The 13,197-nt window shown below is 43.6% G+C and overlaps 1 protein-coding gene across 5 annotated transcripts in view; it reads left to right on the top strand.

The window, feature by feature from the left end:
- The window catches only part of WDFY4 (WDFY family member 4), a 300,326-nt gene that overhangs the window by 45,025 nt on the left and 242,104 nt on the right, over positions 1 to 13,197 (top strand). For 4 of the 5 annotated variants that reach the window (XM_030940063.1, XM_030940062.1, XM_010382862.2 and 1 more), the window contains exons 8-11: positions 380 to 537; positions 2,058 to 2,510; positions 4,888 to 4,992; positions 6,912 to 7,102. In XM_030940063.1, the coding sequence (XP_030795923.1) occupies positions 380 to 537; positions 2,058 to 2,510; positions 4,888 to 4,992; positions 6,912 to 7,102 (907 nt within the window). Of the gene's footprint in view, positions 1 to 379; positions 538 to 2,057; positions 2,511 to 4,887; positions 4,993 to 6,911; positions 7,103 to 13,197 lie in introns of those variants that run through there. The other variant, XM_030940064.1, reaches the window with a different exon arrangement.

The raw sequence follows: 13,197 nt of genomic DNA, 5'->3' as shown, positions 1-13,197 counted from the left end.
AGGAAGTCTGACTATTTCCCATACCATTTTGTTGCAATGTTGAACTATTGTATTACTTCTCTCATTTGGGAGGTGCCCTGATCTGCCGATGCCCTAAGCACATGTCTTTTGGGGGTTCAGTCATGGGAAGTGACCTACCGGTGAGCAGATGGCATAGCTTTTCACAGGTTCCAAATGCACTTCTTTGGATCTAAGACTGACATGTGCAGAGTGGTGTTTATCCAGGGCGCTCCCTTGCCTCTGAATTGCTTCAGGTGCAGACCTGTGGGGTCTTCCCCAGCTTGCAGACCCCATTGCCTCTGTCTCCTCGAGAGCACCATGCATGCATGTGGCTGCTCCATCCAGGAAGTATAGGGAGCTGGCCTTGTCTGTCCCCCAGGTATGATGGGCTGACCCAGAGCGAAGTGGACCCACAGCTGGAGGAGCTCCTTGGGCTGGTGGTGTGGCTGACGACCTGCGGCAGGTCAGAGCTGAAGGTGTTTGACAGCGTCACCTACCCTCAGCTTGAAGGCTTCAAGTTTCATCACGAGGCATCTGGTGGGTCCTTCTTGTGTCTGGGTGACCGGAAGAGTCAGTGCTGAGCCCTGAGAAGGCTACAGAGGGTCTTCTCCTGATTCTTTGCATACCTTTCCATGGTGCAGTAAGCTCTGATTCTGTTACAACCTTTGGGGAGATTATGAATGTCTTCCATGAGACTTAGTGGAAATATTGCTTAATAAAGGCAAAGACTCTCTCAAATAACGGAGGCAGCCTCTAGTTTTCTCCCTAACCCCTGGTGTGATTTACTCTGCAACATTTGCTTATATAATGGGGACTGATGGCCCTAAAGCAGCCATCCGGGCTCAGAGTCAGTGACTTCTCAGTACTCTGAGACATTGATTGATTGATGAACTCATTTAGCAGGCACGGATAGTTTCTGTGTGGCAGGCACTCTGCCCCACGCTGGGTGCCAGTGTGAACAAGCCAGTTGTCTGCTCCTTAAAAGTCCTCTATAGAGACTGTCACATGTCCCTGAACTGTAGTCTGCTGGAGAATTGGCTAAGAAATGCATCAGGCACAGCCATGACCCAGCTCAGACAGGAAACCTCGAACAGAGGGCCTGCCAGAGGGAGTTTTTAAGGCTAAGTGTGGGTTGTGTAGGTTGAAATGAAGGGAGAAAGTTTAAAGGCAGAAATGACAGTCTGGGGAATAAATGGTGGCCTGGATGGCTGGGTGAGTCTGGGCAGTGAGAGCTTCTGCAGAATACAGGCAGGGAGGCTGCAGTGCTGTAGGGTTCAGGTTAAGAAGGGCCATTGGACGTGATGCAGTAACACATAGGGGCGCAGACATGGTTTAGGGGAGTGCCTGAATCAGAGAGGAGTTTCACAAACATCTCTGGTATCTGAGGCAGAGAAGGCTGGAGGCAGGGAGCTTTCTGACAAAGTGTCTCCTGGGGGAGAGAGAATGAGGCTTAACCTTCAAGCTGGAGGAAAAGGTGGGGATGGGTCAGGAAAGTGTAGTTATTTATCAGCTTGTCTAGAAACAAAACTGACTTTGCTAGTAATCTCCAACATCTTTTGATTTTAATCATTGAAACCAATCCTCCTAGTCCGATGCTGTCCAATGGAAATACAATGCAAGGCACATTATATCATTTTAAATGTAATTTTTAACTTTAAAGAAGAAGAAACAAGGTAAATTATTTTTGATAATATATTTTATTTAACTCAATATATCCCAAATATTACCATCTCAATATATGGTCAATACAAATAATTGTCAAGAAGATATTTTGCATTGTTTCCTTTGTATTACCTTTTTGAAATCTAATGTGTACTTGACCTTCACGGCACACGTCAGTTCAGAGTGGCCACAGTTTGAGTGCATCTTGGACCATGCTGCACCAGCCTTCTTCACACCCCAGGTGGCTGACTTTTCTGGACTTCTGATGGACATGTGCCCATAGGAGTTAGAACACACAAACTTCAAATGGCATGTTCTCTTAGTAATGAAAGCATCTATTTGTAGACACAGGCAGGAGAAATGACTTGCAAGATCTTTCTTGTTTTCCTCCTCAGGGGTGACTGTTAAGAATCTTCAGGCCTTCCAGGTCCTACAGAATGTTTTCCACAAAGCCAGTGACTCTGTCCTCTGCATACAAGTCTTATCAGCCATCAGGACCATGTGGGCCTGGAATGCTCGAAACTTCTTCCTGCTGGAGTGGACCCTGCAGCCCATCTCGCAGTTTGTAGAGATCATGCCCCTGAAGCCGGCCCCAGTGCAGGCACACTTCTTTCAGCTCCTAGAGGCCCTGGTGTTCGAGCTGCACTATGTGCCTCATGAGATTCTGCGAAAGGTGCAGCATCTGATCAAGGAGAGCCCTGAGCCATCCTGCACTCTCATGGCCCTGCAGAGTATCCTCAGCATCGCTGGTGGGGACCCACTCTTCACCGACATCTTCCGGGACTCAGGGCTCCTGGGCCTGCTGCTGGCACAACTTCGGAAGCAAGCCAAGATCATGAGGAAGTCAGGTGCCACTGGGCGCATTGGGAGGGATGGGCAGGGGTCAGTGTCAGCCGGGTCTGGTCTTTGGGCCAACCTGGCTGCCCATCAAATGTAACAGAAAGTCAGCATGCCCATGTCACTGGAGAGGTATGTTTGGGACACACAGCTTCACAAAAGACAGGCAGCCTCCCAGTCTTCCCCATGAAGAAGTGAAAGGGATGGGTGAACTTGGGGCTAACTCAGGCCTTGTGAATTCCCAGGTTTTAGATATATCTTGCCCTAGACATTGTGTGGGTGTACAGACAGGGAGACTGCAGGGGTCTGACAGCTCCTCAGGAATGGGAGCTCGGAGAGGCCTTGGGTTTAGGGGCCCTTCTGGGGTCTACTGGGATATGGCTTCCTAGCTCACTCTGTTCACTTTACACTGTTGGCTCAGTGGTCTCCCACTGGGAGAGAGCTCCCTGGGGTCTTACTGGCCCAGCACACCCCTCCGAGTCTTGGTGCCCTGCTGGGCTGTATACCTGTGGCTCCTTGGCAACGTCCCCTTGCCCCTACTTGGCCCCTGCACCCTGAAGTCTCAAACCCAATAGCCTCTGCTGCTCCCCTGGGGCTTTAGGGTCTCACCAGGGTGCACAGTGGCTCAGGGGTTGGGCTCTTGCACTGCCTCACTGTGCTCCCCACCACATATCCTGCTGGAGTCACTCTATGTGGTGGTCTTTAACTCCCATCTCCATTGACTTTCCAATAGGAAGTGAAGTGTGGAAACTCCTTCCCCAGCTCTTCTGGTATCTCCCTCAGTCTCTCTACACCTGCTGCTCTGGGGAATCAGCCTGGAGGAGGGACACCGGGACACAAGAATCTGGATACTTACTCTGCCCACCTTCCCTCCTTTAATTCTCCTTCTCCCACTGTACTGGCTGGAAGGGTCAGGGAGCTCTCTAGCCTTTGGTTGCTTCTGTAATTCTGCTTCAGACTTAAGCCAAGGTCACCAGTCTATCTGTTTCCTGGGCCTCTCTGAGGGAAAGGAGTTAAGGGCTGGAATCCTGGCCATGCTACTGACAAACTGAGTGATCCTGAGAAAGTGACTTAACCCCTATGGACTGTGTCTTCCTTGGTAAAACAGGGTGATGATGGACATCATTGGAATGCTGTGAGATTTTAATGAGGGAATCTCTGAAGAGGACCCACTGCTGTGCCTGGTACATAATAGGGGCTCAAGAAACATCAGTCACCTTGTCCCTATAGTTCCAGTGCTACTGCCATAGACTGAGATAGACACTCAGGGAGGAGCTCAGGCATCTTATGGAGGCCAGGATGGACCCAGCTTCTCCCTGGGAGTGTTTGCAAATAGGATCAGGACTGTGGAGGATGAGCCCAAGGGATGGTTTGTGTGTCTGGGCCTCTGGGCCAAGCCCTGGACAATATTTTATGAGCTAGTTTCTATTGCTTAGTAACTTCCGTCCTTAAATCCTATCATGAATGAAGTTAATGTATTGCTTCCTCTGCTTTCCTTGGTGTTTAAATGAGAAGTCTCTGCACAGTTTTGTTGTTTGTTGGTTCTGTCTTATCTTAGCTGGTATTTCTTTTCAGCAGCCTAACACTGAATTTGCTTTTAAATCCAATTCCAGACCCATGACCATTCCTAGAAGAATTTGAACATTTTTTGTGAACTCATGCATTAGTCTTACTTTGTACTTTCCATTGTTAAATGTGTCTTGTTATTTCTTAGATACTCTGTCTCCTGGTTTATAAACCCTATTTTGATTGATTGATTGATTGATTGATTGATTCATTCGTTCATTCATTCCCCAAATAAGTATTGAGCTTCCAATCTGTGTCAGGCACTTTTCTGGCATGGAGATTCAAGGTGAATAAAGAGATCTGGTTTTGCCCTCATGGGTCTACTGGGATCACCTCTTTACTCCAGTTTCTCTTGAGCTTCCCCATGGCTCAGGAATGAATGAGTGGGCAGTCATCCCTCCCAAGGACGAATGGCAAACTGTAAAAGTGACAAAAGGAAAATTAAGAAGGCAGGGCTCTGTGTATCATCTGGGGCAATGCTTCTCAAAGAGCAGTCCCTGGACCAGCCCCATCAGCATTGCTTGGGAACTTCTCAGAAATGCAAATTATAGAACCCCATCCAAGAACTACTACATCAGAAATTCTGATGGGGCTCTGGGTTTTAACAAAATAAGCTCTGCAGGGAATGCTGATGTGCTCAAGATGGAGAACTCTGCTGTAGGGGGTAATAGCCTTCTATCTTACCAATTGGCATACACATTCCCTTATGATGAAGGCATTATATTCACATCTCCTTAAGAGGGTAGAAAGCTGGAGTCAGAGATTTGGGGTCATACCACATGTACTTATTTTTCTATTGTTGTTGCTTCTTCAATACGGCAGGAAACAAACTGTCCACTCCTGGTGTTCAGGATCCAGAAAGAGAACTCACATGTGTGATGCTGAAGACTGTAGTCACACTTCTGAAAGGCTCGGTGAGGAATGCAGGTAAAGATGGTGCCAAGTTTGCCTCATCACTGCTTGGTAAAACATGAACTCTTTCCTGGTTATTTATGGCAGTGTTCACAGGTTATACTCAAGGAATAACCAATACACAGCGTTAGCTGTGGCTAATGCCCCTCTCCTGGCCGATATTCAGTGATCATCAATAAGTTCGTAGATACTGTACCTCTGTTGACACTTTTTACCTCTAAGATTGCTAAATAAAGTTGGTGACAAAAAGACTATGCTCTATCTAGCATTTTCTAAATTTATGAGACCACAGAGCTGCCTGTCCTCTTTTCAAGTGAAATTTATTAGTGTCCTGCTGCACTGACTATAGATGATTTTTAATTTTTTTAGATCCAAAGAGTAAAATACGGGCAAAGAGAGCTAGCCATTTGAAAGAAATGAAATTTGTTGTGCTCTCAGGCATGATGGACTTAGCAATTTAATCCATTCAAATTTCTTTTAGTGTTCTAAGATCATTTGGCTTCTGGGTCTTAAAAATAATATGAGCATATATATATATATATATAATGACATAGACACACCAACATCCAACATCATATCAGTGGGTTTGGTGATTTAGGCATCTTTATCTGAGGTCTTCATAGAGTAACTATACCTAATGTAAAAAATTATTTCATTATGGCAGAGAGAGAGTCTTTAACATTTAGCCTGCAAAAGGTTCCCCGGAGGTGCTGGCTAAATGTGTATTCCTAGGCTCACATCCAGAACTTTAATTAATAGTCAGTCAAGGTGGAGTTCAGGAATCTACATTTTTTTTTGAGATGAAGTTTCACTCTGTCACCAAGCTGAAGTGCAGTGGCATGATCTTAGCTCACTGTACCCTCCACCCTCTGGGTTCAAGCAATTCTCCTGCTTTAGTCTCCCGAGTAGCTGGGACTACAGATGCATGCCGCCATGTCTGGCTAATTTATTATTATTATTATTATTATTATTATTATTATTATTTTGTATTTTAGTAGAGATGGGGCTTTACCATGTTGCCCAGGCTGATCTCGAGCTCCTAAGCTCAGGCAATCTGCCCACCTCGGCCTCCCAATGTGCTAGGATTACAGGTGTGAGCCACTGCGCCTGGCCAGGAATCTACTTTTAAACAGGCTTTCAAGGTGATTTCCATGTCAGAGGTACCTAGCCTGTAATTGGAAAAATCTTGTCTGCTCAAATCCCCATCAAACCATTTGAAGGATCCAGTTGCCTCCTAGTTTTTTTTTTTTTTTTTTTTCCACATGAATTACTCCAATATCAATCCTGGGGGAAAAAATGCTTGGAATTACTTTTAAACAAAAATGTACCACCAGTCAGATTTCTTTAATTTTCTCCCCAAGGAACTATCTAGAAATTAAATATGTTCTTAGCTTAAATTGTGGTTTGCTTTCTATATGAATTTTGGCAGAGAGAAGATAGAAATTGTCATTGGCCCTGGGGAGGAAATTATGAGGAAATGAAGGGAGAGGTAGATCTAGTTAAAGCTTTTATTACTTAGGTTTCTATTTTTTTTCTTTTTTTATCCCAAGAATTCATGACACTCTTATTAACTTTAGTCACCATGTCATACAATAGACCTCTTAAACTTATTTCTCCTTTCTTGAATGTATCTTCTGTGGGGAGATGTTAGTCAATTTTTTTTTTTTAATAAGGTTCTCACTGGAGAAGAAAGCAGTTTTTTCTTTTTTCTTTTTTTTTCCGTCAAATCCACAGTTCCACAGTTTCTTTTTTCTGCTTCTAACTTCAACGGTGGGTATGGATTACCAAAAAATTTACCAGTGAGCAAAAGAGAATCATAAAAAAAATAGCAAAATGAACTTTGAAAATTATAAGAAAAAGCTTTTCTTTTGATTGAAACTGAAGTGGCAAGGTTCCCCCTGGCCCTAGCCCCATTCTGTCTGTCTGGTCCTTAGTTGTCCTGAAGGACCACGGCATGGTGCCCTTCATCAAGATCTTCCTGGACGAGGAGTGCTACCGGGAGGCCTCGCTCAGCATCTTGGAGCAGCTCTCAGCCATCAACGCTGAGGAGTACATGAGCATCATTGTGGGTGCTCTGTGCTCATCCACTCAAGGGGAGCTGCAGCTGAAACTGGATCTCCTGAAGGTGATTTCAAGTCCTCCTTTGAGATTGGTTTTCCTGTGGATATGGACCAAGTGATCCACATTTGCTTAGACATTTGTATTCATGTAATTCAGTTTGCCACTGTATGTGGTAGGCAGTACCCTGTATTAGGTAGTGTCAGGTGCTGTAACAAATAAATTCCACATCCTCAGTAGCCTGGTACATTTGAACTTTCTTTCCAACATACAGTCCAGTCAAATGATTGGTGGCTGTCATTCAGGAACTACCATCACCTGGGCATCTAACTTGGGCAGCAGACAAGGGAAGAGAGACCATGGGGAAATGCACAAGGCATTTTTATTCAGGCCTAGAACTGGCATGTGTTATTTTCTGTCCGATTTTCTTTAGGAAGAACTTTGGGCAGGACTCACCTGGATGCAAGGGATGCTAGGAAATGTTTTTCCTGGCTAGGCAGCTACTTCCCACAACACTGTAACTATGGAATTGCAGCTCAAATCAGCAATGGCCAAGTAGCTGCCTTGTTGATTGGATCAGCATTTATTGAGCATCTAACCCATTACCAGGGCTGATGAAGAGTACCTGGGACTTAGAGTCAATTATGATACAACCCTTGTCCTCTGGGAGCTCATAGCCTGGTGCTAATAAGCTCAACCTGAGTGCAGGTTGCTACGGGAACACAGAAGTAGGAGGACCCAATGCTGCCTTACCTGGTTGAGGAAGGCTCACTGGGGAGAGAACCTGTGAGCTGTGAAAAAGAAGTAAAAGGCAGTCATAGGTGTGGAAACAGTGGACACAAAGGGACAAGTGAGGCAGGGTTATCATGTTTGGGCAACAGAGATGTAAGTGTATGTTTTTGTAATATTGTTAACATTCATCGAGTTATCTTAAAATAGTTAAATACATATAACAAATATCATTCTTGCCATCTGTTCTGCCTTACAACTTTCATAGTTTTGTTGCTGTTCCTTTTTTTATATTGCTTTTGTCTTTGAGTTTATGACTTTTAAAAGGATTACTTGAGTGATCCTCCCACCTCAGCCTCCCAGCTAACTAGAACTAAAGGCATGTGCCACCACGCTTGGCTAATTTTTGTATTCTTTGTACAGAGGGGGTCTTGTTATGTTATCTAGTCTGGTCTTCAACTTCTGACCTCAAGCAGTTCTCTCACCTCAGCCTCCCAAAGTGTTAGGATTGTAGGTGTGGGCCACTGTGCCTGGCCAACATGCCCATGTTTCATTAACATGACATATTTGATTGTTGGTGAGTTATTTTTAAAAGTGAAGTTGCTCTGATTTCCAAAATTAGGTCAATCATCAATCTAACTTACTTAAGCCTATCTCTATGCAAAACCTTTCTAACATTTAAAGAATGGTGTTTGGTTCATCATACTTAATTGTTCTGCACATTTGATGTTAGACATTGATGTGAGTTGTTCCAGTTATTATGTGGCCTAAGCCAGCAGTGATTGATGTGGCCAAAGCATTGCGTGGTCCATCCAAAACTGGTGTCATGACCATAATCATCATGCTTCACAGATGACAAGAGCTCAGACAGTGATTTAATTGCAGGGCCATAGAATCAGTGAAAGTGATTTGTACGAAACAAAAAAGGAAAGTTAAATACCTTTTGGAAAGACACTTGAATCCCATGATTACTTGAGGTAAGGAGATTGAGAGGGATGGGTGAAGCAGAGAGTAGGGTAAGGGAGAGATATATCAAAACTAAAGAAAATACTGGAGCTAGGAATTACCTCAGATTCATGTGGTCCAATCTCTTAATGTTAAAGGCAGACAGACATCCAGAGAGCTTCATTGACTAAATTAATATTGCACAACTGCTAAATGGTGAAGTTGAGTTTGAATCTAAGGTGAGCAACTGAAAACTGATAGATCATTCCACTTCACTGTGCTGTTTGGTACATTTTCCTTCATACATCCATGTTCAGCTTGACTGGCATGTTCTGATAGGATAGGAACAGGGAAGGCATGTCTTAACCAGTCAGGACTGTGGTTTTCTATTGGGTGAATAATTGTTTCTGACAGTGCTGTATCGAAAGCCAAACAGATCCACAGAGAGGAAAGTTTTGCTTTTACTTTGCTTGGAAGGTAAAAGTATTTTTCTGTCCAATGTAGAAAAGAGTGATCTGCTTTGCTCATAGAAAGTTCCTTTTGTTTACTCTGCAGCCCAGAGTCATCATATTAGAGTGTCAGTCCTTGGGCAATAGGACTAAATTTCTAGAATTAGTAGTGTAAAGTCATTATGGTGTTTTACAGATTCAATATCATTTCAGAATCAGTTTTCAAGAGAGCACATAAGGGAAGAACACTGGTGAGCTTATTTAACGAAATCATAGCCTACACTCAATGTGCTGTCTTCTCCCTGGGTGCCAAGTCACTGCTGGGCAGTTGGAGGCCCCAGGAGCTGGCATTGTTTTCCAAGGGCTAGGGCTGTTACACTGCTGCTCTAGGGGGCAATTGGGAGGACTGGTACCTCTTCCAGACTCGCCCACCACTGAGTCACATGAACAAGTGGTGAAGGCTTGCTGGAATCAGATGTGAGATCTACATTTGCTTCTAAATCATCATGGGAATCCCCTGAAACTTTGGAACAAAGATGTTAAGTGAATTGTTTCTCACTGGATCTCTCTCTTTAGAAGGTAAGAGCCAACTCTGCCCATAGGGACTGTTTCTACAAAGTGTGTCTGAGTAGGATGAGAGGGTGCCCCTTCTTGTAAAGGTTTCCCATCTCTAAAGTGCATTCACAGCATGCCATCACTCTGCATCCCTTCCCTGTGGCCTGTCTGCCAGCCACTCTGGAGAAGCAACTTCGGGCAGTTATTTCAAATACCAGTGGCACGTCCATACCAACACTGAAGCACATGTGACTTCACGACCTAATTCTGGCAAATGATAACTGAGTTAAAGAATAATGTAAGCAAATGAATTTCCTCTCCTTGGCCGGTGGGACTGTGATTGGGTTATGTACAAATTCAGATTGATTTGCTAATATACATTTAGCTGTTCAACTCTGAGCTTAATTGCATTACCTCACCGGTCTTCTAGCATGACACATGGAAAATTATGAGGAATAACAAATAATAGAATGTGAAATAAATCCTGTTAGTCCTAACATAGTTAGCGCTTTGCAGCAGACATCCATTTTATAGATTCAAGCTGGAGGAATACTAACTCAGAGACGATGACACGGTAACTGAGTTAGGATGAGAAAATGTGCTTAATGCTGACCTTTCTTGAAATGTGTCAACCCCAGCCTGATTACTTTGACTTCAACTGATTAAATTTACTCCCTTCTGCAGACTGAAAACCCTATGTGATGCATTATCATGCAAAGTTGAATGACAGTAATGGAGACCCTCCTCCTAGACTCCCCATTCCTGACAAATCATTTCCCGAAGTAGCGAAGTATTTATTTTCCTTTAGGAGAGAAATGTTTCTCTTTAGTTGCTATGAAATTAAACCTTTGTAATTGGATTTTGGACTTTTTACTTTATGACTCTGCAAATATGAAATTAACCCCATCCCAAGAAATAATAGAGGGGTCTAAGTTCTAATGAGATTACCCCCATTTTAGATAATGACTCTGAATTTAATAAATCAAACAAAGCAACAATTAAGGACAGCCATTCCTTCCTCCTCTCCCTCCCAAGAGGAGGAAAAGAAAATAACCATCTAGGAATTATAGGTGACAAACCCGCTGAGAGACACAGATCATAATGAGGGCGATTATTGGGTTGCTTTGCTTTTTAAAATATCTGCTTCAACACTCTTTGAGTGATGGAGTTCTTTTGAGCAATATTTGGCATCAAATTGGACAATTAAATTGGGAGGGAGTTCCTTGCGGGGAAGAGGGGTTTATAGTGATCACCAACACTAGATTACTGTCGGTAATCTGATCAGTTTTGTTTTTTAATGATTCTCCCTTCCCGATATTTGTTTTGTCATGTGTTATGCGACAAACAGAAGCGCTTATTCATTCCATTTGCCTTAAACAAAGGTCCTAGAGGTCTTAGAGCCATTGAAAGCACTCACATAAATTTAATCTGTTTAACATTGTAGACCTTAAGATTTCCTGATGTCTTTGTGACTGACTGACTTTTCATGGCATGTGTCACGTGACCAGGCATAGGTCAGGTTCAGACTCGTGCTGTACCATATTGCAGTGAACAGCCTTTGGTATGGTTTATCAGTTAGAAAGGAGGGACTGAAACCACACACACATGTCAAGATTGGAGTGAGTTTCCAACTCAACCATAAAAATAACATTTTATTGGAAGTGAGTTGTGCACACAAGGCAGGCACAGATGCAGCGTAGCTGCCTTAGCCTTTCCTGGCCCCAGGGCCTCCCGGGTGGGGCAGGGACAGGCAGCTGCTATGATTCTGTCTATACAGGGAAAGGCCTTGCCCAGCCTAAGCCGTGAGCTTTCACAAATGCACACTGAATTATCACCATCCGGGAGGAACCCACTCCAACAATCCGCATGCTTCGCTTTGAGGGTGCGTCTACAAATGTTAAACTTTCCTGGGTTTTCAGCCAAATTCAGAAAGAATTAGGCCACATCCTCACTTGGGAGGAGAAAGCAGTATCATTGCCCCCGTCTTTCAGGTGGCCTGGGAAGTTAATTTCCCTGAAGTCTTTCCCACGATTCAGACTTGACCGTCCCCTTTAGTGGGTGGCCCTGATGCTAGGTTTCTTTCAAAGAGCAAAATGACAGTTCATTTCCCCACAGTGTCCCTCTGAGATGTGGTGGGGTATCATTGATCTAACCACTGTAAGCAGTGCATTTTCTATAACTGGGAAAAGATCAATTGACCTGTATTGGTAAGGATGAATCTTTCTACCTCGCTTTATGTTATTTGTCCATTTTGAATATAATTATGGACTTTGGTCTTTCATAGATTCTCCTAGTAACTGCAATCTGTTTTGTTTTTTAAATTTCTGGAAATGTCATAGATGGGGCCCTGGAAGCCTTTTACGCAGATCCTTGGCTGCTGCTTTTCTTCATCTTTGAAAGAATCCTCATGTGTGCACTAAGAGAGTTCAGGCTCCTCTTGTGTTCTCTGATCCAGAATGTGAGACTGACTACTCGCCCAGCAGCTCAGGTTTCCTGTAGTGGAATATAATATTAGAGAACAAAATCCAAGTGGTCAAAACACATTCAACTGTTTCAAATAAATACCACTGTTAGGTTAGGGTGCTAGCATTTAAGAGATGCAGCTGGATACTCAGGAAACTGAGGCAGGTGAATAGATTGAACTGGGGAGGCATTGAGCCGAGATCTCACCACGGCACTCCAGCCTGGGCAACAGAGCAAGACTCCATCTCAAAAAACAGAAAACAAAACAAAACAAAAAAGATGGAGCTCCCAAAGTGCATGACTTCATGTTTGATAGTGACCTATAACTTTACTAAGTTTCTATTAACTAAAACGAATTTAAATATCTAGTCCCTTCCCACCTGTTTTTCTGAGCTACCAGTTTTCTCTTTTTCACTAACTTCCATGTGTCATATTACAGACTGTCGCCTAAACCAGGCATTTAAGTCACAGCATCACCCCTCCCCCAAATAGGGAGTTTCTCTTTTATTTTTTCTCTTTGAACCTTGTCTCAGGCCTCCTGAAACTGAAGCCAAACTGCACCTTCTCAGACAATCCCCTTGCCTGTCACACTAGAGCATTAAATATCTGAAAAGATAAAATAATTCACACCTCTCTTCGCAGTTTACTAACGAACCCTCAAGGTTGTCCACTCTCTAGGAAATACGCACCAATGCCTGAATTTTAGATGGAGTCCAGTGCAATTTATCTGATCAATAAATATGTACCAAAAATAACAGGCTTTTAATACTTATTTAAAATCTTCCATGTGTTTTTCACATTTCGATGAAGCACAGTATGAGAACTGCTTAAATGTAGCCCCCACCTCCCTCTCTCTCTTCCTCCTTCCTTCCTTCCAATAGCATATATTGATTACCTAGAGTATATACCACGCACTGGGCTCAAGTAAGTAAGTGCTCAAGAAAGATTTGATTTTAGAAGGAAATAAAAGTTTGGCTGGCCAGCAAAACTCACAGTGATCTGGAGGGTGGTGGATTCCACG

Source organism: Rhinopithecus roxellana, chromosome 11, assembly GCF_007565055.1.
Source record: "Rhinopithecus roxellana isolate Shanxi Qingling chromosome 11, ASM756505v1, whole genome shotgun sequence".
Lineage (NCBI taxonomy): Eukaryota > Metazoa > Chordata > Mammalia > Primates > Cercopithecidae > Rhinopithecus > Rhinopithecus roxellana.
This window is presented reverse-complemented; position numbering and strand designations above follow the sequence as displayed.